General features: G+C 30.6%; 1 protein-coding gene across 2 annotated transcripts; it reads right to left on the bottom strand.

Annotated features, from left to right (window-relative positions):
* Positions 1-661: 661 nt before the first annotated feature.
* Positions 662-24,568, bottom strand: LOC139988682 (uncharacterized). 2 transcript variants are annotated; one of them, XM_072006363.1, is made up of 19 exons: positions 24,406-24,568; positions 19,552-19,721; positions 13,095-13,345; positions 10,874-10,959; positions 9,895-10,084; positions 8,917-9,284; positions 8,286-8,514; positions 8,020-8,168; positions 7,530-7,624; positions 7,264-7,437; positions 6,676-6,873; positions 6,306-6,554; positions 3,989-4,162; positions 3,717-3,915; positions 3,395-3,618; positions 2,965-3,184; positions 2,666-2,786; positions 2,385-2,599; positions 662-1,314 (listed from the first exon to the last, which is right to left on the bottom strand). In XM_072006363.1, the coding sequence occupies exons 1-19, from the start codon at positions 24,464-24,466 to the stop codon at positions 1,160-1,162; spliced, it is 3,528 nt and encodes a 1,175-aa protein (XP_071862464.1). In that variant the 5' UTR covers positions 24,467-24,568; the 3' UTR covers positions 662-1,159. The 2 variants fall into 2 exon arrangements, with proteins under 2 accessions (XP_071862464.1, XP_071862463.1); XM_072006362.1 differs by having other exon boundaries at positions 663-1,314; positions 6,306-6,575.
* Positions 24,569-26,105: the final 1,537 nt, after the last annotated feature.

The raw sequence follows: 26,105 nt of genomic DNA on the forward strand, positions 1-26,105 counted from the left end.
TCTAATCTAATGATTTTTGTTTTAATATTACTTATATTTTTCATCCTAATATATATGTATATTTCAATATCACAAACGTCTAATGTTTTAATAATCTAATTATATTGTTTTGTAAAACATTAATTATATATATAAATAGATATATTGTTTTGTAAAACATTATCTTAACTATATGTATATAAGATTATCATAACCAAATTCTTTATATTTTGTTATTATTGTTGGATATACTTTTATTAAGATTGTATAATATTCAGCACACACTAGAATATATTATTTATTCATGTGGCATATTTAATAAGAAAATTAAAAATGAAAGTCACTTTCTTATAAAATTTCATTTAATATTAATAATACATATATGTAGTTGTGTAAAAAATACAAGGCTAATGATACATATAAAACTAATTTATATTTATTTTCTATAATGTGATAGATACATTGAAAATGATGTAAAGTGTAGGCTGGCTGTAGTGTTAGTAATCATGATAATACCTGTCATTAAATGTAAATGTACGTTTATGTATAAATAAGTTTGTTAACAGCAAAAGTAAAAAAATACATGTTTAAATGAAGAATATTTGTATGGCGCTATTATGGGTATAATTATTTGTTATGATTAAAAGCCTAATGAATTGTACAATTAATGAAAATAAATAAATGTTTATATATATTCAATGAGTTTTTTAGAGTATATATTACTATTCACTAACAACAAATACATGTATAGTTTGTAATCTCTTCTAGATCAAATATAGGATTTATTTAAGAAATACATATTAGTTTGTAAAATACTATAAGTACTAAGAAGGAATTGTTGTTAGACATTACTTAACTTATAGTTAAAGGAATGATGAAAAAGATAATTATTTATCTTCATAGCTTTTTTTATAAATTGTTTTATAATGAAAAATGAAATATATGTATACACTTTATGGTACAAAAGACAAATGTTACAATTTTCATTTTGAGATAATATTAGTAAGTTTATTTATGTACATGTATATGTACACGTAATGAAATATGTAAAATGTAAAAGGTATTCGTAAATACGCTTACTGTCATGTCATACTGTTTCAAGGGGGACTTTTCAATTTACATATGTATGTTTGGCAAATTATAATTTTCACAAATATTTATAACACTGACTAAAAATGTTTTATATTTTTCCTATCCGATGTACTGACCAGGATCGAAAAAGTTTCTTTGTGGATTTACTTTTTAGTTCTCTTCCATGAACCATTTGTACTTCCAATGATGCTCCATTGTTTAATGCTAACCATGTATGAATTTCATCAGTTGCCGCGGAAACGCCTACATATGTAAATATAGAAGAAAATTTACATATTCAAATTTTATACATACATACAGGGTATCTCAGAGTGGGTAGTAAAATAAGGCAGGAATTGATTCTTTAAGCAAAAGTAAGAAAAAAAATTAAATTTTTTCGCTTAACATCTTGTTTTCGAGAAAATTGAGTTTGAAAATTCGTCGAGTACACGTGCATCCATCAGACTGAACGTGTTCAGCATGGACCACAAACAAAGTGTTAGCGTCTGTTTGTGAATGGGTAACAAGATTGTATTAATATATTTAGTATTTAATTTATTTTAATTTTAATTTGTGTTAAATTTATGTTAAAATAATAAAAATTCTAATATAATCATTAAGAAATAATTAAACAACGAATCGCCGATCATAAAAGAGCGGTTTCGATCGTTGATATAGCTGTACCGAACAGTACAATGCCGACATTGGCCCGTAAACAAACGCCCATATTGAACGCATTCAGTCTGGCGACTGCACGCACATATATATTGGACGAATTTTTGAACTCAATTTTCTCGAAAATGAAATCTCAAATAAAAAGAATGTATTCTTTTTTTCATTTATTTTTCGTGATAGAATCAGCCCCTGTCCAATTGTTCTATCCGATCTAAAACATCCTGTATATCAATTTTGTATTTTCATATTACATACATGAGAGCGAAAAGATTTATGGATTTAAGGTCACTTTCACTTTAAAATATTTACTTTAATATGGTACAAGATAAAAGTGCTTTTATAGATATTCCGAGTAGAAGATGGATGTGTCAATTTATTTAAACACTATTGAAAAGTATATTCTATCAATGAATGTATTGTACCATATTTGATCTAATTTTTTGAAACTTTTAAATATCTAAAGACATAGTAAGACATAACAAATAAGTTTATCATAATGTACGCGCATAGTAAATTTATTGTTGTGATGATAGTTTAGTAGACAGTTAAAATGATAATTATATAAAGTATTTAGTCCTTTTTGTAAGGATTGTTATTTGTTTACTCATTTCAAACTAGTTTTTATATCAAAGTGCAAAGTAAATTATATTTAAACCTACCTAATAATTCATGAAGAGTGATACGCCGGCTAGCTAATAATTCTTTACTAGCACTTCTGATCTCAAATATTAACAAGGACTGCCTGGGAACATTATCACCTTCTATGTGAAAGTCTATACTGAACTGCGGGTTAGGCATTGCAGGTAAAAGTCGAGATTTCGCTAATGTTTTACCACTATTTGTTGAAGATGTAATTTTATCGGGACTGGTACATCTAATAAATATAAAGGATTTTTATATTATTTTTTGTATCAATATATATATATATATAAGTACCTACATTTGAAGCTTTATCCGACAATATAGTTGAGCGATATGTGCGACATGAAGACCTTGAGCTTGTAAAACTTTTCCTTCTATTCCCGAGTATTTTTCTTTAGTGCCATTGACAACTTTTAATTCTAATTGAATAAATTTGTTGGTTATACATATAAGTAATATAAACATGACATGATAGAGATTCAGTCATTGATACGATATATGATCTCTAGTTTCGTGAAATCTTACAAACCAAAGCACATTATTGTATGTACTATGTTGATTGTTAATATAACTATGTTAATTGTAAAATTTACGTACCATTTGGTCTTAATCTTAAACGCGGACTAGGTTGTCTTATTCTGCCAAGCATATCAGGTTGTGATATAGCATGCGCTAAACCAGATCCTTGTAAAAGTTCTGTAGCATCAGCTTCTCCTCCACCTCTAGGTTCCAAACTTAATGTTACGCCTTTTGACTCATTTTTATCCTCTATATTTACTTCAGAACGAAATCTACGAAGTTTTAATCCTCTTTTCACCTAAAATCATTCATAATAATTAATGATAAATGAATAATTTAAATAACTTTCAATTTTATTATTTACGCTATTGGCTATAGTAATATTTTAGATTATCGTTTGTCAAGTCAGTGTTATTGTACACATGTATTTCAATTTTAAGAATAAATATATTAATTACATATATGTATGTAGGTGGACAATATTTATTTTATTGATTATTATGATCACCTTTTGTTTCATAACGCGAAAACTGTTATACTGTGGTAATTTTTTGCCGAAATTCTGTTCTGGACTTGGGGTTAAACTGTTGTGAGGAGATGGTCGCTCTCTTAACTTTGACGTGTCAGTTTCACCAATTACATCTGTTATGGATTCTGTGACAACACTAGGTACCCATGAATTCTCGGTTCCATTCATTTCGCTGGAGTCTTTACTTCCAATACTAGCTTTGTCTATTTGAAACAATTTAGATTGGAAATAAGTAATCAATGAGATAAAAAAACCTTTATACAAATTTTATATTATGTTAAACTCTTGGAAAATAATTCACCGGATTGACTAGAAATAATTGGTTTTAATAAGGTAATTGTACGCGGGGGCGGCGGTGGTGGTACAACGTCTAAATGCAATCTCATTTTTGACTTTTCCATCGAAGGTCTTCTTATAATGTTTGACACCATTTCAGAACTTTCAATATTTAATTGGGTTGAACTTTCGCTGATATTACTGGCTGCATATGTGCTTTGAGACTAGATGAAAAAATATCAAATAGGTAGTTTGAAATGTTGCTTTTGTTTGAAACAAAAATGTGGTAATATGTACCTCGCACTCTTCGGATAAAACTTTAATTTTCAACTCTACAGATCCCGTTTTGGTTTCCCTTAACACCAACCAATGGGACTGATCGCTGCTTGATAATTTTCTAATGTCATCGAGAGTCAATGATACTTTTCCAAGATAATCCCTCATACCAAAAGTATCATGATCCCATAATACCTACGTGAAAAAATAGCATAAAAGTATCGTATTTATTATTCTTTTCCTTCTACTTATTATTATTAATATTATTTAATAATTAATTAAATTATTACTATCTTCATTCACACTTTTGTGATTTTAAAGGTTGTATGACGGATTCTTGTTCACCAATTCATATGTTCTTCTGTTACTGCTGTAGTGTTTTTTTGATTATTGTCGATGTTTGGAGTATTGTAACTTTTTATATGTTTAGATGAATGTGTGTGTTTATACCTATTGTTTTAAGGTGGTTGGAGAAATTTTTTTCTTGTGATACCTGTAACGGATATGACTATTGTAACAGATATACTATTGTCACTTTCTCTTGTTTCCATAGATTTTCTTTCCTCTTTTGTTTATAAATGTGATATGGAGTCCACTACATGTAATTGTTTATCGGTATGTATTGTTTTGTCCTATAGTTATCGGTTTTCAAGTATGTTTTCGGATGTATATTTGTAGTTTGGCATGCGTGTTTGTATTAATTGATATTCTATTGCGAATTCTTGATGTACGGTTTTTGCCGCGGCGTTATATCTGATGTGTAGCCTGTCCGTGTAGCCTATTCCGGTTTCTTATGGTTATGACGTTGTTTTATATTGCCATTTTATTAATATTATCATTCATTGAATATATATTTATACTATGAGAAAGTGCAGAATGTTAAAAAAGAGGCCGATACTTGAAAAGTTAGTAGTACTCGCCGAGAGGAGTAAAAAGAATTCAATCAACATAAAAGCAATTCTAAAAGCAATTCTTTCGATGTAAAATTGGTTTTTATTATTATTTATGATAAATGTACAGATCGAACTCAATTTCTCCTATTTCGGTATTTTGATATGTGGATTTTTAAGGTGGGGCATCACTCTGAACAATCTTTTCCTATACATATAGCTGGCGGCATCGCATACGGTTTTCGAGATATTCGCAAAAAATCGGTACCACTACAATGAATTCTGCCTATAGTTGTGCATCTGTGGCAGCATACACATATTGGTAGCCGGTCGCTTAAGCTCGCCCGATCCTCATTTATGAACAGAAGATAAGCGACCTGCCGCCGGCAACTAACGCAGCTGCTACAGCAAACACAGCTATAGGCAGAATTACCTGAAGTGGTACCGACTGTATTTTGCGAATATCTTGGAAACTATGGCCGACCGTTAGTGACATGTATAGGAAAAACTTATTCAGAATCATACTCCTATCCCCCATCACATATTAAAACATCATCGAAGTCGAAGATGTTGAGTTTGATCTGTACACTTACCTTATTCATTATTTAATATTCGGTATCATGAATGAAGCTCTTCGCAACACATTTAATGTACAATAGGATCTCGATTAATCTATTTGCGATTATCCGAAATCTTCTGTTTACTAATAACAAACGTTTGTATATATATATTTTATGATTGAAAAGTTGCCGTAATAAAGCACATGTATGTGCAAAATTGAAAAAATAAATTGACTATACAATATAATAAATAATTATATTATAAATAAAAAAAATGATTATATTGTAAAAGGAAATAGATCTTCTAAAAAATAAAGAGCTTGGTTTGGTATAGAAAACATGTTTTCACTTATTTCCCTTCGGATTTCGATTATTATCCGTTGGGCATCAATTTATCTTGGCCGCGTCCTTCGATTAAACCGATACGAGGTTCTACAGTGCAGGTATAGTCGAAAATGAAATGTGTTAACATGAAAATGCATTTTATGTTTGGTATTTGCAATTGGAGCGCGTATACAGTCAAAAAATATCTCTATAGGCGTATACTCATTTAAAAGCTTTATCAAAAGTCTACTCATCACCGATAAATAATGTGCCGGATTTACTATAACGAAAAGAAAATACATGGTATGGAAGGAACTGGTGATTCACAGATATCAGTTTTATATAGAAATAGGAGGATAGTATATCGAATATTTAGAAATATGAAGATTTATGCTATATTATCCTAAATTCGTGTCTTCTAAATTTGTATATTCAATGTATTGCGAAAATATTGTTTTTAGGACCTGTATCGATCAAACGTTTTATATTTCTCTTGATGAATATTATAAGTCCAACTTAAGCGTCGGACCTTTTTTAAATACGCTGTATAAATAGAAATCTTACGACATCCAAAGTTTCGCCGATTCTGGGCAAACCCATGATAGAACTTTCATCCCAGCAAGGATTCAGCGTTTTCTTCTTTATGCTGCTTTTATACTTTGTTTCATTATTTAGTTTCAATTCACAGAAAGGGTCGCTGAAGCCATTTAGATCTTTCGCAACAAGATCTTTCGCACGTATTAGTGTCACTTCCATTAGTCCACTTCCAGTGGAAAGTAAACTGGATACATCCGATGAGGCGGGATCTATATCCTTGTGAGTTAATAATAATTTCTGAAGAAACAGATAATACGTAAGAAAGTAAAGATGAAGTATCATTTATACCGGTGTTAATAAATACGCGTATGTAATTGTTTTCATCGATTGTACTAACTGCCTGTTGCATCCACGGTAGACTGTTTCTTTTAGATTTTGGCTCCTCGTCTGATATTGGAAAAATCAAACTACTTCTTCGGCTAGTGATCATTTGCTGTATACTTTTAACAGGGTAGAATAATACAGAAACGGTCATTGTTGACGTAATGTTCGATCCACTGAGAATCAATTCTTTTCTAACTGTCCATGTATTTTCCTAAACAAAAATATATTGTTAATTAATTAGATTCGTGTAGCACAATAAAACCAATTAAAACCAATTATACAGATGTCTAAAGAATTAATACACCGATACAGTGAAAATAAAGTGATAGGTATTATATGCAAAGAGTAGAAGAAATTGCATTTCTCTCCCCGAACAAATTTCTTAGAATATTTGCTCTATCTCGACGTGAATTGAAGATGAATGATGTATATTATTCGTGTTTTTAATGAACTATATTAAAGAGCATTCACACCTTATGATATGTTTTGAAGTGTAATTTCAAGTATTCTATGTAACAAATATCTGATAAATACTTGAAATACTTGTCAAAAAATGTATATACCAAAATGTTATTTCTGCATATTAATTATGCAATCTTACTTGAGATAAAGATAATATAGCGAGCCCAAGCATATCGCCATCAATCGATTTTGATATATTCCAAGAGTATACGACAAAACTTAGAGATACTTGAGTATAATCTTGAACAAGAAATTGTGCTCTCGATTCCCAACACGGCGATGTAGTGCTTCGAATATAATGCGTTGTTTTTACCTGAATGTTAAATAAACAATATTTAGGTGGGTAAAATAGGAAATCGAATTAACAAGTCTCTCTTTTATAATAAGGGATATGTAAAAGCGTACCTTTTTACGATTGTTGAATAATATACAATAAGGATTACAGTGGGAATTACCGCTATTTAGATTTTCCGCTGAATGAATATAAACGACAAGTACTCCTGAAAATGATATTTATACATGAATTTACATACGAATATACATAACGAGTCACATCAAATTTATCAAATATGTATCATCATTCAATGGTAATGCAGAGTACCATAATATTGCAACACAATTGACAAAAAATACATAGATTAATGATTGTGTGTCGTATTTTAATAAAGGCAAATGAAGTATGGGATAGTAAAAGATCATGTTTGAAAGCTACGAATTTGAAATACCAATGTTACGATGTTTGTTTTATTTTACCTGATTTTTGCGTTCAATTGGTATACTTTCGTGGCACTCAAAATATCAGATAGAATGACATCGGTTAAAAAAATTACGTAATGATTTTGGCCAGTGATGGAATATAATAGAAATAGATAAAAATATAAAAAATTTCAATTACCCGACAAGTATGAATTATCTTCTATCAATTCCGGTTGTGGCAAGTCTGGATCCAGTTTTGGTAGCGCAGTATATTCTAATCGGGCGTTGATGTTTGGAATGTTAGCATTGGTCCGGGACGGTTTCTTTGGTTGTAATATGGTTTCGATACTTTCGGATGAAAATGTTAAAATTGTGTATATAAATGTGTATTCTTCAGTTCATATTGTTACTTTTTCTGTAGTCTTAAGCTGATGTAACTGATTTGTAAGCTGTGTATTAACTTACACTTGTGAGTTATCCCAATTATATGCTCCGAGCGCAAGTTCGAACTGAGCCAATGTGACGGTGCTGACGAGTCGTTTTGCTTTTAATTTGATAGAGACTTTCTCGTTATCCAAGACACTCATTAAGAAAGACATGTTCTCGTTCCACGTGGAATTCAAAAGAGTTGTGATTCGCCTTTGATCTCCTAATGTTACCACGAGCCACCTCACTTCGTCCGCGATGATGGGAGCTATGAATTAAAAAACGCAAATACTATTTTTCTTTTTTTCTTTTTGTGAAATAGCATTTTGAGAAACAGCAAATTATATTTTCAGAATTGTAATATAATATTATTTTACGAGGTAATACACGCAACTTTTCTGTATGTTGCGTATTTTGCAGTCTCATGATTGCGCTTAAGATTTCATTTGAACCATAAACTTATTTGTATTTGCTTTTAAACTGTACTACTTGCTATTAAACTGTAATATTTTCTATTTACTACTTAAGATTTTAATTTCTTCTCTATCATATTTACTTTTCTGAATATTCATTTTCAATATTTGATATATTCTCTTTTCGTATTACTAATATGTCAATTCTGTGGATTTTTGTATGTCGTTTATTAAATTGTTTCGATAATCTGCAGTACCTGAACTTCCATTTTGAGACAAAACGATGGTAAGCACTCCTTGTGGTATGAAATTAGTTAGTGAATCGAATCTGGGTCCAGGTTGTTCTTGAGCTCTCAGATTCATCTCTAAGTGACCCGGATCGACAATCCAATTAGCCAAAGCGTCTGTGACCACCGCATGAATCCACGTCTTAATTAAAGGTAATTCCATCATTTGTACTGCTCGCAAGATTCTCACGCTGAACCAAACATCCGGTTTCTCTAAGAAACTCACGCTTAAAGATGTTGCGTGAGGAAACGGTGCCATGGAATCAAGAGTTAGGGTGGCAAGAATGGTACCCGAAAGAGACAGTTTCTCCACGGCCAAATCGATGTCCATGCCAACCCTTTAATTCCAGATTAAACTTTTTGAAACGTAATAAGACCAGAGAATCAGCTATTACAGTAAGTAATATTTAAAATAAATCTTTTTACTTTAACATATTAATACATTAACAATATAATACGTAATCAAATATTTAAAATAATCTAATGTCATTTCTTGAACTCCGGACAATTACCTTTATTTTAAGTTATTCAAATGTTCATCTTTTATAATTCTCTTTAGTTTGTTCTTTTTTTTCAATTTTTGGCACGTTTTCGTGTTTGGCACGAATGTATGTCGTGAACAATGGTTTATTTGCTATTTATGAAACGGAATTATATTATATTTTTTAATTATATAATAATAATAATAAAAATAATAATATTTTAATTATATTATATTATTTTATGGTTTTGGAAAATATGTGTAATATCTTTTTCTTCGTGCTAAGTATAATTAGTCAAAAGAAAAGTAGCAACGGATTTCATTTTCCGAAAACTATATTCTCTTTTTGTTAAAATGAAAAAATTGAAGGCTTTTGAAATTATTATGAATGTAATCGAATCTTACTTTCTTTTTTATACCAGTTATGTATATTTGTTATACATGTAGATGATATACTATATACTAACCCTTTTCCAAATAGTCTTGTTGTGATGAGCATACGAAATTGCTCGCAATCGAGGCGTAAGTCAGCTTCGATTGACAATTTCATTTGTCTTGTTTGACAATCGTCATCGTTGTTCGTATAATCTACCGTTCTTATGCGTGTGATACATGGGGTTTGCTCGCCAAATGTGAGCTCTCTTAATTCCAGTGGTCCTAGAATGATATTTTCCATTGAAATTATTCTTTTATAAATTCATAAATATTTAGATCAATGGTAAAGTTTCCTATAAATGATCAATCTCATTAAGTTTATGTTCTTGCAGAAATTAGAGAGAGTACTTTGTTGCTCTAGTCGTTAATTGTTGTCTACCTCCACTCGTTTGTAAATTGATAAAACTGAATTTAAAGTTTATTGTTAGTAAGTTTAATATAATTGTATGAAATTAGGATTTAAATGAGCTGAATATCTATTGCATTTCCGGTATAATCTTCGCCATATTATTATGAATCTGTATTTTTTATATCAATGCGACACATGTGGATTTCGTTAATTACATTTTTCTGAAAAGTGGAATTAACTAAGAATGTTAAGAACTAAGGTGACGATTTATCAAAAATGTTAAAAATATCATCTATTATGTTAAGAAGAAAGGAAGAAAGAAGAGCATTACACAATTTGATATAAATTACTCTGAGATCTAGAATTAGTCAAAAAAGGTATCTTGTAGATATTTACTATGTTAGTTTTAATTTAATACACACAAAGCATACTAACACTATATTTTTAATACCGAATTTCAAAATTGGATAGTAGTTTACAAATTGTTGTTAAATATTATTTTTCTAATAGATATTCTCTTATATTACGTGCTTATTTAGAATAAATTTTACTTTTTGACTGATTATTTTATATTGTAAACAGTTCTATTCTACAAAAACTTTAAATAGCATAATCTACAATATTTTACTAGCTCATTATAATTACATATTGCGAAAACTCACCAAGTATTCCAGGTTTGGCTTCATTTAGAAGAGGTTCCAGTCTTTCTTTTGCTAAAGAAAATATACTGGTGGCGCTAAATCTCCACCTACGTTATAAATGAGATGGTAAGTTGCAGATACGAGAGAAAAATATTATATTGATACATATGTATGTACGTTTAGAGGTAATTAGTTCTTGATTAAACATTAATATAACATTATATAAACAATTAACATTTAAAGATCACTAAATAGAAAGCTCAATATTTAAATATTATTTTTTAGAAACTAATCTTCATAAAATTGAAACAAATCAATTTTGAATCTTGAAAAATAAATTTTTACTCGATTAAAGAAATATGTATATTTCAATTTGTTAATTTCATCAAAATGGTTATAGGATGCCATAGAAATGAGTTTTAATCAAAGGCGAAGTATTTATCGGTACAGATTTTAGTAATTTGCATGTAGGATACTTATATTTGTCATAATTAAAAACATTGTCTAATTATCTAAATATTTTGATTATAATATTTAATAAATTAAATTTAATTAATTATTTCAAGAAAATTTCGAAATCAAGTAAAATGGGCTATAGATCAACATTAATAATTCAGTGTATTGATAATGCTGGTAATTTCCTAGCTTTCAGCGAGAAACTTGCGAATTTTATCATTCGCTTTGATTTACTTGATATACGTATATGTATTTAATATAAATAGATGTTTTGCCAGCTTAAATTTATTAAATATTAGTTTCACGTATTTTTTATGGATTATGATTTTGGAATACTTGTCCCATTTAATTGTATACATAATAAATTATAATCGTATTGTATCCTTATTATTATATACATTCTTATTAGCACAAGCACAAAATATTTTTAAGGTTGTATTACCAAATCTTCATGATTACGTATGATAAATTTTTTTAATGTTTAGAAGCTTATAGATTCTTGTAAGAGAGTTGAATTTTATTCAAAAGAAATTATGTATATTTTCTCAAATACAAAATTCGATCATTTCGTTCGATTCGTACATCATTTTTCCTCGTAAATGGTTGATTTTTTTATTTTCCACTGTCTTTTTAATTTAAAATAGTAAGGATTACAATAGTAAACGTATAATACTAATAAGAAAATTGGTAAGCATTGCTCGATGGCTAGAGACGCTTGAACGGGTCTATCAACTATCCAAGTAAGTAGTATTGCCTTTACATTTTCCCAGTCGAGCTCTTATGTGTTATTTTAGTATCCTTGGGCAATTCCAACAAACGAAAAAACGTTGCGTTGTAGCTATTACTGTTCGCCTGAACAGTCTTACCTAAGTACTATATCGCGAGGCAATGTAATTACTATTGTTGTTGAATTGAAACCTTTTAAAGCTATTAGCTTCAAAATACACCGTATATATTGATATTTGTTACGAGGAGATAGGAGGTACATATGTATATATATGTATCAAAAAAGAACTAACTTCAAAATAAGCATATTACGAACAGAGGTTCCTATTCAAAATCTAATTTTGTCAACTACACATCAGTAGCAACAGTATTCATACGTATGAAATACGCGGTGAAATGTGAAAGGCAACGGTTGCACTTATGGAATGTGGAATATTTACAAATACCCGCATACTATTGATTCTTGAACTACATTCGTTCACCTACACGAGACATTCGAAGCTTTAACGATCACGCACATTTCCGAATACAAGATGGATAATTTCGATTCATGTACATATATAAATGTATGTTCGCTGATAAATTGAATTTGATTTTATTAGTTCTCGGTTCGTACGGCACTGTAAATGTAATATTGTAAGGTATTACGATGAAGATCGACAGAAACGATTTAATGTCGAGAAAAAGAGTGGAATTTATGTCGCGTAGGTACAACATTTCAAATAAAAAACGTATCATCAAGATACTTTGCAGTAGATAAATACAACTACTTTTGTTACCTTTTAGTCTTATTTGATATTTAAGAAATAAGCAACACAGTAATTAATAATTATGAATATAGGCATATAATAATTAACATTATTTTCCTTTAATTACATGGAATTTTTAAGTTTGTTGTTACACAAATTCAGTTTAAGAGAGATATTTTTTACTCTAAGGAACTGCAGTTATTTTATGCATGAAATGATTTCAACTTTCTTTACGAAATAATAATAAAAAAGGTTAGTTATTCGATAATTATACATATCTACTACGTATATTTATAAAAGTACATGATTACCATTTATTCAGAAGTAAACTTAGCCATTCAGCAGTTTCATCCTTGTATAAAGTTCTTTTTCGACGTAGCCTGGCTAATTCGTGTTGAACGGTCGATTCAAGAAAACGGGACATCCTTGTTTTAAGTATTGTCGATGCTAATGCTAGCACTAACATTAGCCATGCTATTGATAAATCTGCTGCACCTATCACCCACGCAATCGCAAAAGCCACACCAAGGTATAAAGCACCACGAATAGCTTCTACATCTCTCTGTAAAAAAAATTATTGTTCTTAACGAAAATATCACGTTAAAACATAAAGATGGTATTAAATATATTGATTATTGTATTTCTTGATCGAAGCAACATTATATTTTATGAACAGTTTACTAACAAGTAAAAATAGCATTGTTCCATTATTCATGGCGAAACTATGTTCCGTGAAGAACGTTTTATTTTATTTTATCGATATATATTTACAGAAAAAGTAAGTAGGTATATTATACATATTTGCTGTAGCTTTCTTCTTCGAATATTATTCGAGGATGAATTACTTTTAATCTTGCATTTATAAATGTAACATTTATATTTGTAATCACTTGTTTCGATGGTATACAAAATTTTCCAGTTATATTGATATAACTTGTTCTTTGATTGTTCTTTAATGTAAAAAGATGCTATTAAATGTTAAACTTGGTAAAAATTTGATATTGCTGGGTAAAAATAAGGTTTATCACGTAACATTTGTGATGATTTTTTAATATTTTTTACATGGATAAAAATGAAGAAAGTATCATTGTACAAGGTGTAAAGAAAGTAAGTGTAAAGAGGTTAGTAGCGTGATTCTACACTTGAAATTCGGAATCAAATTTTTGTTTTCATTGCAACATATTCTATTCATCACGAAGAACAAAAGTCTCGAGAAAGCTATAGATTGCAAATGATCCCTTTTCCCGGAAAGGAAATGTTACATTTTCAATAATTCTTAAACTGGAGACATATGAACAATAGAAGACACCATATGCGCAGAAAAGGTTCCGCGACAATGAGATTTTCAGCGACTGAGGTAATAATTCGATAACCAAGAATTAATATTGCAACATTTAAATCCATATCGAAGATCAAATCGGCTCCGCATCCCCAAAGAAGAATAGGTTCGTTGTCGTCCTTGCTCATGCCTATTATTTGCTAATGGGTTTACATAAAATAGTTGTTGAATCAATCATCGGCGAATACGAATTTTATAAAATTCGACGCGTTCAAGCATTCCAAATAGCTATATTGCTCGACGAAATTTTTTCCATTGGATACTACTTAAGTTGCAACCACACTTTTTGAACCGCGTAATAAATACAGTAGTATCCTCAATCAACAGATGCCAGGATTTGTGCTCGCGAAAGACTACGTGAAATAATTTAGAAGATTTAATAAAAACTGGGCAAGAATTATGTATCTAGATACTTGTTATCGAACAAGTGCAGTATATTTGCGATTTTTACGTTTACGACTCCTTGGCAAATTACGCAAACGTGGACAGAATGCAGAGCCGCTCCCCATGGATCATCTCGTTCTCCAGAGTTGACACTACTGGACTTCTTTCTTTGCGGAGTAAAATATATCGTTCAGAGTTCGATTTAATAATTTGCATCCGTTGAAAAGTAATGTCAAATTGAGTATAATTTGCGTCGCTTACGATCAATTTTATTGTATTTTACTTAGGATCATGGACGTCTATCAGAATACTATCTAGTATATCTATCAAATCAACCATAGAAAAGAAGCCGGAGTGGAATATATCGAATTGAACGTGGCTTTTATTAACTGAGTGAAAGAGGGATTATACGTAATTTGGTGGAGAAGGTTAACCAAAATGAGAAGTATGAGTTCGGAACTGCTTAAATAGCGAAAAAAGGAAACAAAGAAAGGAAGATACACAATATATAATGATATATTTAGGGTATTAATCTGTATCAGTAGATATTACTTTTCTTGCACTACTGACTACAGGATGTTAACACATTGTGAATAAAGCCAGTTTCAGAATTATTAAAACTTTACCGTTTTCTCTCTGGGAGAAGGGGTTATTTACGACCAATGGTTCCTTTGAGACTTTTGTTCCTCGTGATAAGTAGGATACGTTGCGATGAAAAAATATTTGACTTTTAATTTCAAGGTCAAGGTCGTCTTCGCATAAACTTTTCGATTTTTACAAATCTCCATCGGTTAGAAGGTGTAAAATCACGCTACGATCCTCTTCACACTTACCATTTTTGCACCTTGTACACGAATAATCTACTATACGAATAATCTAATCTGGTTATGTTATTTTTCGTTCTTTTGTAATATCAATATAAAATTTATTTTGTGATGTCAGTATTTTGTAAATGACGTAAAATGCATATGCATACGCGCAGTTTAATGTTATTAAACGCGTTCTTGAGAAAGTATACGAAAAAATCAGCCTAGTGAAAAAGGGAGTAAAGCGAAAATTGTATACGATAAAAGTTTTTATGTATACTTTCATCTGGCGAGGATACAGTGCGCGACCCACAATGTTTGCAGTGTATACATATGTACATGTACCTATGTACATACTCACGCAACATCGCGTGTACGTACTATTATGTATTTGTAATTGTTACAATTAGGTAAGTATTAGGTATATATAGGTATGGAAGAAACTTTTCTTTGTCACGTTATGGAAAACGTCATTAAGCTGACAATGTTTAGATTAATTGTAATATATACGAATGAAAGTAATTGATTGGAATAGAAAGGTTGCGTACGAAATGTTTTACACTTCTATAAATCGCTAGGGAAACATTAATATTTACATTATGTGCGCATATCTAAATTTGATATTGAATATTATCGAAGTGAAGTTAATGTTGTTATCTTTTTCCATCTTTCTTTAATTAGCACATAATAAAGTAATCACGATATTTTTGCACGAAGATAGTGTCTTAATGTATCATGTAGAAATAATTGTAAAAGCGTATAGTCTCCCAAATAGGTCTTAATAGATAATCAAAAAATGTTGTTATCAAATCAATGCACTAACGTTTGAATACGAACGAAGATTTAAAAGTATATATTAATAAACCGTTAGGGATGATGTGGCTTGGTTTTGCTTGGTACAAACGTATTCTTTCCATGTATCCTTCGATCCTACCTGGTAAACTTTAGATATCCAGATCATGAAGAAAAACTTGCCTTATAGCTTTTATGTACGTTTGCATGATAGTAATACTATCTGTCTTGTCAAGAACGTAACATTTCATTAATTAGAAAGTCGCCCAATGCTAAGCTATTTATGATCAACATCGATCGTAAATAATTATATCGATCTGTGGTGTTTCAAGACGAAATAGGTATCCTTGGACAATAATCACATTGGTGCACGCCGCGACAATGAGACCGCGTAGCGTAAACAAACGTATGAGGATATCCTGGAATTTTTGAAAGCGTATCAAACCTGACGAATATGTTACATCGCAATTTGTACCTTCATGTATACTTAAGCGTATACGTATATGCATGTACCGTGCGTCGCGTTGCATTGGTATTATTTCTAAGTGCACCAGATGTATCTAAATTGTGTAAAGAATATAACTTCGGAACAATAATTTTCGAGACAATTTTCCTGCAAACGATAGATGCCTAAAAGATTGTAGAACGTGATCGAGTATAACGGGTCTATAATATGTTTTATTTATGAATGTTAACTGTACCTATTTTCGAAAGTTGAAGGAATTTTTTAGCATGTAGCAGTGGAAATAGTGTCGTTAAAGAAACAAGTGTATATTATAAATAACAATACCGTAAAAAACTTTCGTTATGGCGTTAAATATAAATGTTAATAAAACATTAGAATTTCAACAAAATATTTTAACGTATTCTAGCTTGCTTCGTGTGTTGCAATTATTAATTTGTTTTGATAAATTTGTTTTCTTCTTCGCAGAACTAACATTGTGCAAGAAATAAAGACCTTTTGTGATAGAAATAAATACTTTTTCTTCGAGGAATTCGCATCTTAATAGGGAGACCGATTCTTTTCTCTATGGCGTCGACAAGGTAAGGAATGCAGTGATAAAAATCACTCAACAAGTCTCACGAGTTCCGCTCTGGAAAGCGTTACTTGGAGTATTTCCCACGTATATAATAATTTTTCTTTTGCATCTAGTATGAATATCTAATTACTCAAGATTGAAATATCCCACTATTACACGCTGGGAACGGTGAATCCATTATATAAGTGGATTTATGTTCTGTAACATTACAAACTTGTCGTTTAGTAAAGTAATATACGTATGTTACTCAGATATTACTGTTTCTTCTTTTAATAAATTATAATTCTTTCATAAAGGAATAATTTAATTTCGTGAAAGTATATATAGTATAAGAAATAATACACAACGTATTTTCAAGTCAATGATTCAACCGACTCGACGCGACGCGACGTTCAGTCGCATCTACTCGAGAACCCTAAAGGAATATTTCCCGGAAAATCTCTTGTGTGCCTGTTCCTTTGGTGAGGTTAACAATTCGAATCACGTAAATTCCGTCAAAAAATTCCTACCGCTGTTGCAAGAACACGGACCATTAGAATTATGTATATATATAGCTGCGTGTAATGCATTTTGCATGAAATGAAACAATGTTAATAAGACATTTTCATGAACAATAGCAATTTCGTATTGTGATAATTTTCATCATTATCATACGGAGATGTTTATACGTATTTTTTTACTTTAATAGATAGGTAGGTACTAATTTATCAAGTACCACGGATAGAAACTTTCAAGTATCGGTTGTTAATTACGGTGTGGCATCCACGACTTTTTAGTCATACATATTAAGTGGTTGAAAAATTGTAATAGATATCATATTGTGACAGCTTTTTTGCGGTATTATCGAATGAATTATTTAATATGTTGGCAAAAGCTGGTGGTGATTAATATTAGAAGTACACTATTAATCTCAATATGTTCATTAACTATGTGATCGTAAGAAAACATATGTATGTATAATGTACACATATTCATAATCCTGTCCAATGAATAAAATTTAGCCGATAGTGATTCCAATGATCTTCTCATCAAATAATAACAATACGTGTATACATGGTAATCTAGTTTAAATAACCGTTTCAAATGCATACATGTATATAAAAGATTAAAAGAGTAATAACGTAGTAGTACACATATTTTTGAAATACTTTTCAAATAATCAAGACTTTTGCCTACAAAATAATATAATAGATAAAATGGTATCTATATTATTAACTTAAACATTTAATATATAAGATAGATTGATTTACAGCTAATTGTAAATACTAAGTTGTTGGTAACAATCTAAAGACCATAAACGGAGAGCGATATTAAAAAGTATCAATATAAATTTGTTAAATTATATAAATACACATGTGTAGTTTCATTTGAAATCATTCAACTTTTTTTTCTACCATATCGCTTCATCCTTTAAACATTATGGATATAATTCTGATTAACTATAATTGAATATCTTTTTTTCAGGTAAATGATGATAAAAAAGGATCTTATTTTTGGATCAATTGTGAAAACTGTTCTGTAGATAAATAAGTATTCATGTGATCTAGTATAAGATATATCAATTAATATTTAATAAGTTGTAATATTTAATAAGTTTAATAAGAAGTTGAAAGGACTTGGAAAAAATATATTAGATGGATGTTAGGATACTACTCTGGACCAACAGACGCCAGATTATATCTCCAAAATGACCGATGAAATACGAAAGGAAGATAGAGGAGAAAACCTCTTCAAACACTGCCTAAAAGAAAGAGAAACCGGAAAAGGAGATAGTAAAAGACTGAAAGAAATGCTGGAACACTTCAAAGAATGTAGGTATAGCCAAGAAGAAATAAAGTAATTATGGGAGAGAAAGGTGGATGCAAGAGAGATTCTACCAAAGAGGAAAGAAGATGTAAAAGATAAAAGACAGAAACAATGGAGCGAAATACAAAGATCTAGATACAATATGAAGTACAGGAAAATAACCACAGGAAGTTTACCAAAATATTTAAAGAAAAGAAGGAAAGAGGGAAAGCAAAAGCTATTAACAAGAGCAACGTGTAATAACTTGGAGAACGTATATATATTTGGGTGAGTGACGAAGAAAAGAGGTGTTTATTTTGTAAAACTAGCGAAAGGACATTTCAATACTGGAAAGTATTCCCTATATATATTATTATTGCTACTACTACTATTACTACTACTACTACTATTACTATTATTATTATTGCTATTAGAATATTAAATTTATACATGTTACAGCTTGGAAAATATTTAATTTCCTACTAAATGACACTTGTTAATGTCATTTACATGGAAAAATTTGTCTGTCATTTATTTTGTGTCACAAACTTTGATGTGTTGTAATAGATAAATACGACATGCATTATGAATATGTGCGGTTAAACAAAAGAATTTGTCGCACCTGAGATTTTTGAGCAATAGCTAAAGCGAAATCTTCGTCGGGTGCAGTATCCTCAGGGATCATATTGGCATCCCCAGGTACAGTACCGTATCGAATGGTATCGTTAATCGATTTGGGTGGACCACCTATGAAACCTGAACAATTACCGCCTCTAGTAATTTCACGTTTCCCTGAAAAAAAGAAAGAAAGGCAAACAAAAAAGTTAATTGTTAATCTTATTCTAGAAAAATCTTATGATATTCTGTTATAATTATAACTGCTTAACGCTAATCGATTAACTTAAGTCATATATGTATAATATATGTACGATGTATTTATAAAATAAAGCGAAAAGAGATGATTAAGATTAAGAATTAATATTCTTATCTAACAATAAGCTATTCGTTGTAGAAGAAAATAAATGAAATACATCAATCAATCAATATAAGTATAATTAATAATGTAATAAATACAATAAGTATAAGAAAGAAGTAGTACTTTTTACAAGTTATTAAATACTAGATATTAAATTACATATCAAAAGGTATTTTTTTAAATTACCGAAGTTAAGCAAAATTATTGAGTTGCTCGGAAAGTTCGTGCCGATTTTTGGTAGGTGACATTAGGACAGGTCTGAACGTATCAGAATGATTAAAAACAAATTACATGTATACATATTCTAAAAGGTGATATTTTAGGGAAGTTTAGAAAAAAGTTTGATTAGAATACATTAATCTTTGTTAATTTTATACACTCTTAAATATGGGAGAAAACAAAGTGCGTCATAGGTATTTGATACTTTTCTTCTACCGGAAAGGCAAAAATGTTACACAAGTAGCAAACAAGATGCGTTGTTTATGATGACGGTGCTATAACTGAAAGAACTGTGCGGAAGTGGTTTGTTAACATTAAAGCTGGTGACTTCAATCTTGAAGATCAAGGACCCCCTCAACCATTGATGAAGATCAGATCAAAACACTGATCGAGAATAACCCACGCTATACGATACATGAATTAGCAGAAATCAAAATCCACTACCTACGAGCATTTTATGAAGCTTGATGTATGGGTTCCCAACGATTACGGAAAAACATCTGATGGATCGCATTTCCATTTGCAACTCACTCTATAAACGCAACAAGGAGATCTCATTTTTTAATTAAATAATGATGGGAGATGAAACATGGATTATTTGTAATAATATTAAGCGGAAAAGATCTTGGGAAGAGCTGAATGAATCACCTTTGGCCACTCCAAAAGCCAGTCTTCATCCGAAGAAAGTTATGCTCTGTGCCTGATGAGATTGGAAAGGAATCCTGTATTATGTGCTTCTACCAAACAACCAAACGATAAATTCAGAAAAATATTGCTCGCATTTAGACGAATTAAAGGCGGCAATTGAACAAAAATATCCAGAACTAGCGAATCAGAAGGACATCGTGTTTCATCAGGACAATGCGCAGCTTCATGTATCTTTGATTATTCTACAAAAACTGTTGGAGCTTGGTTGAGATGTGCTATCCCACTCACTGTATTTACCAGACATTGCGCCTTCAGATTTTTACCTATTTAGGTCATTACAAAATTCTCTTAATGGCAGAAACTTTAACTCTTTGGTCGACATAAAAAAATCATATTGAAAAGTTTTTCGCCGAAAAACCTGAAAGGCTCTGGAAGGAATGGAATATTCAAATTACGTGAAAGATGGAGAAAGGTTGTGGAACAAAATGGCACCTGTATAATTTAATAAATGTATATCGAAATTTAAATGTGGTGCGTTTGAATTTTCTTTAAAAATCGGAACGAACTTTCCGACCAACCCAATATATGTAGATAAATTCATACGATTGAATCCAAAAAAATGCAACATATTGTACTATAATATTATGGATATGCATAAAAGTTAATTTTTTAAAGTACGATCCATACAACACATTTTCACATAAAATGCATTAGTCGACTCGGTTTTTTCTGACCGCACGGTTAATGACTATGTTCTCATACGATGTTGGGATTCTTTCGTGCTTAATGTTTTCCTAACTATTATGCATATCAATTACAATCCAACTGAAAGTACAAGGATGGGCGTCGTTTGAACACAATTAATGATACCGCAATCTACATGTACGATGAATTCAGGACGCTCTTCGAGAAATGTCGCGTTTACTTGATTCATTTGTTAAGTTGTCTACCTCGATTTATGTTCGTTCCCTGTAAACGTCGCGTGAATCCTGAACGCGATTCCGAGATTGAAACCGATAAACAAGATATCTGCGATCTTACATCCCTTTTTTATTGTTTATATTTCAATGAAAAAATATCATATTTTTCTTTTTGAATAGAAAAGATTAATTATGTTGATGCGTGGTACAATTTACTGATTGAATTCATTAGCATTTATTCGTTTTCTACTTGCACATCGATAAACTAAATCTATAAATCTAAATATGATGATATTTTATTATTCTTGACCAGTTACGAAATAACTTTGTCTAATTCGTTAATTATTAAATTTCCAAGGCATTATATTTCGTTTGAATTGTATAAAACATTCATAAACAGCATTCGTTTATACACTTTGCTTATAAAAGTAAGAAAATTATAAGAATAAAAGAAAGAAAATTTTCGTTAATTTTAAATACAAATAAATCCTTCTTGTATACATACATGTATGAATTTATAATTATTACGAGCATTTGAAAAATTATATATTTAGTAGTTATGATTAAAATGGTTATGATAAAAATGATTGTCGTATGTACGTGCTTTTAAACATTCGATATTAAAAAGATAAAAGTGATTATATGTAACATTCATAGAATATTTTTCATATTTTTCAATGTTATTGTAGTCTACAAGTTGGCACAAGTTTTTTGATAATTTCTAATTGAAAGAACAGTATACTTTTTTTACTACTAGATATGTACATATATTGTTTTTGTTCTTTTGATGGACGGCAATATGTATTACCCTACATATTACGTACATATTACGTATGTGTCTGGAGATCTTGGATTCGTTTACAGATTTCTGAACGATATGATTTTATGACTGAAAAGTGAAACGTCAGTACGTATCTCTAATATACTTAAGGCTACAAGCAGGATCAATCGAGGACAAGACCTTGGCATTACAAACGCCCCTTGCATAAAAATTGATACCACAACCTTTCCAAGCGTTAACATACTTTCTAGTACTCGGGTTACAGAACTGTGAATCCATATTTTTTAAAGTCAAAAAGCCAATTCTTTTCAAATGCGAATAGATAAAAAAAAAAAGAAAACGAATAGAAATTAATATAAAATTCACGTCACAATCATTTATTATAATTATTTAAATATCAAGTATAGAAAAAAATGTATTGTTTTTATAAATAAAACGTATCTTCATATCTACAAACAATTTCAATCTTTCGAATATCCTTCAATGATATCAACCTGATGCTTCTTCTTTATTTTTCAACCATATTGATATCCAAAAATTATTGGTGGATTTCGAATTCTTAAAAACGTAGCAATTTTTAGGCATATGGCTAGTTTTTGAAAGGAAAATCTTCTTTGCAGTGTCCCCTAATATTATTTTCTACATACGATACATTCACAATGTGAGTTCACAGAGTTCACCGGAAACAGCTTTTGTCTGTTATGTTAAAACGCGAAAGAAGTGCTGTGTTGAAAATGCATTTTTTCAACCGGTATATTTAATCCTTTGCATGATCATTTTCTGAGTTGTACATTATTTCAAAAATACAATAATAAAGGGCACGACATTTTTTAAATGATAGGTATGTAACGCTAAGGGGCGTTAAGATATCTTACTCGGTTAACCGCTTCGCTACCACGAACAAGATACCTCACGACACAATATTGTTCGTACAATAACCACAGACGAGTTATCCCGCGTGTTTGTTTATTAGAAGCTGTAATTACAGAAAAGCAGACTCGCGGTATATCTCGTAATCTCGTAATGCTGTTATACGAACGGTATTGCGTTGCAGGATAACTCGTCCGTGACCATCGTACGAACAATATTATGTCGCGATATATCTCGTATATGCTTGCGAAGCGATTAAAGTACCATATACTGATTATATCGTAAAACCAAAAGTAGTCGAAATATATTTATATATGTATGTCAAAATATCCAAACCTGTTCGAACTGCAATTAACATTCATTGGGCCACACTTACAGAAAGTGTATGTCTTGAATACAAAAGGTAATGCTTTAATTAAGAATCACTGCACTATCCGCACTGATCGTAGAATACTAATATCGCGTGATTATAAGACCTTCTTTCAAACTTTACTTGCACTTGGATATTTCGGTTCATATTGATCAAATAATGTAGATCATGCGCTTTCTACCTTTAATAGAATGCTATCATAGTAAGCTTGTATTTATTTATTCTTTCTTATTTTTGTTCAAGATAAATTCTTTCAACGTGTAATATAAGTCAACGATGCGTTACACAAGTGTTAAATAGCATATTTCCTCTTTGAATATGTACACCAAACTTTAACTTGTTTCATATTTCATACTGCGGAGGTGGTTATAATCTGTACCAATTATAAACGAAAAATTGGAAATTGAAATGAATGAATATGTTACAATTATGCCCATACGATAGAAAAATATACACTAAAAATTGTTACAATTTAGTTTCGATACATCCTTTCATCGTGAGAGGATCGTTATTGAGTGTCTATGTATCAAGAGAAAGACAGGGAAGAAAGAAAAGGAAAGAAAATAATCGACGACTAAGAGAAGTCTAGCAAAGAAAAACGTAGTCCGAGAAGCTAGTATTTCTGTTGTAGTAATTACGGTGCTATTGTTCCAAATGAGTGTTCACCTGATGTTCGGACCGAAGTACCATACCTTTTTTCAAAGATGTTCCTCGCGTCAGGTGCCTCGTCATAAAGCTGGAAAGTAGCTGCATACTTGTTTTTTGAACGACTTCTTGATTTTCACCGTGATACTCTCACCGTGGCGTCCTATTCCGTCCGTCACTTTTATTTTGATAAAATCATCGATTAAAGACCTCAAATAGAAACATTAACCAACCAGGAATGTTTTGACAAAGCGTACACAAAATGATTATAGAGTTAACGATCTTTAAATAGAAATACGGGTACTGGAAACCTCGCCTTGCTCGGTTCTTTTTAATGAATCATCGTTCTAAGGATAAATATTTGATAGCTGCGTTCTTACGGTGCTGTTAATTTGAACCTATGTACGTGTTCACTCGGCAATTTTCGTATGATACGAACGATTTCAACAAGCGATTCGACATTGAACGTAAAAACACAATGCTATAAGCAAGGAAGAAGTCGTGCCTCAAAGTAATTCGAAAGAAGAAAATAAAACACTTACGATTGATGGAGTTCGTGATATAATATAACTGCTCTTTGATAAGCTGTACAAAATTTTCTTTCGACACGAGGTAAGTACGTTACTGAAATTTTTCAATATCGTTCTGTGACGCTTTCTTCCCTAATGTTAAGTTGAAGATTATATTTCGAAAAATTTATTCAATTTTCACATATTGTTTCTCAGTGTATTTTCGTCTCCAAGTCCTTATCGTCGTTTGAATTGTTTCTGAACGTTATCTGAATAATTAAAAAATTCTGCAATTGCATTAGAGAGAATGAAAGAAATTTCTTCACGAAAAGTTTACAAATCTTTTCAAGTAAGATTTTTTCCTCTAGAGTTTAGAGTCTAGACTACAGAAACGAATAATTGCACAACAATTTTCGACTCTGATTTGGATTATCTTGAATGATTTCATAAGCTAAAATGTATTAATAAAATATATTTTATTAAATTCCTCAAGCTTTAACATTTTTAATCGAAATTCAAAGAAAAATTTACTTTTGTGTAAACGCACCGATTCATTGAATATAAAACTCGTTTCTTCTCAACAATATTTCTCTTAAATCAGTAAATAATCTTAATAGATAATCCGTTTTTCATTTTTCACGGCACCATAATAATTGAAATCGATGGATGACGGGGATTCATATTCGTATTTTCCATTGTTATTGGAAGAACGCGGATCCTTTCCTACCGACACACGGACTCGTACTGGATGCGAACAAATTGTTAGTACGCCAAGGACGCCACCGGCCATCTGTTTTCTCGAAAAGAACTGGTTATATTCGCGCTTGCGCCACCCTTATCACGAGTCACGAACACAAATATGTTTCTGCGATTGATTAGAACTGTATTGCTCTAAAAACTGGAGGATTGATTAATCAAGGATCGGTGTACATTGTACACATATAGTTATCTTTTTATGCTATATGTATTTATGAGTACGAAATCTTGTTATCTGTTAAAGAAGATTTATTATTTCTCATTAGAAAGATTTCCCTTCTTCTTTATTTCACATTTATATGATAATCCATAATTCATTTTCCTTTCCTTTTTTTAAATTTTAAGGCAATAAAAATTTATCCATTTACAACGATTAAATTCGTTTTAATAAATATATAGCAATCTCCATGAAATGTAGGCAATAGAAGTAAACTATTTATTAAATTTATTATATCTCTGTATACTCCAAGTTTGTTTAACCT

Source organism: Bombus fervidus, chromosome 7 (assembly GCF_041682495.2).
Source record: "Bombus fervidus isolate BK054 chromosome 7, iyBomFerv1, whole genome shotgun sequence".
In the NCBI taxonomy this organism is placed as follows: domain Eukaryota; kingdom Metazoa; phylum Arthropoda; class Insecta; order Hymenoptera; family Apidae; genus Bombus; species Bombus fervidus.

What these genes read in the sequence shown, in the direction of transcription:
- LOC139988682 (XM_072006362.1), bottom strand. Translation starts at nt 24,466, where the DNA reads ATGCAGCTACTTTCCAGCTTTATGACGAGGCACCTGACGCGAGGAACA. An exon ending in GTCTCAAAATGGAAGTTCAG is followed by an intron (nt 8,515 to 8,916) that starts GTACTGCAGATT and finishes TTTAATTCATAG; the next exon opens with CTCCCATCATCGCGGACGAA. An exon ending in TACCGTGGATGCAACAGGCA is followed by an intron (nt 6,576 to 6,675) that starts GTTAGTACAATC and finishes CTGTTTCTTCAG; the next exon opens with AAATTATTATTAACTCACAA.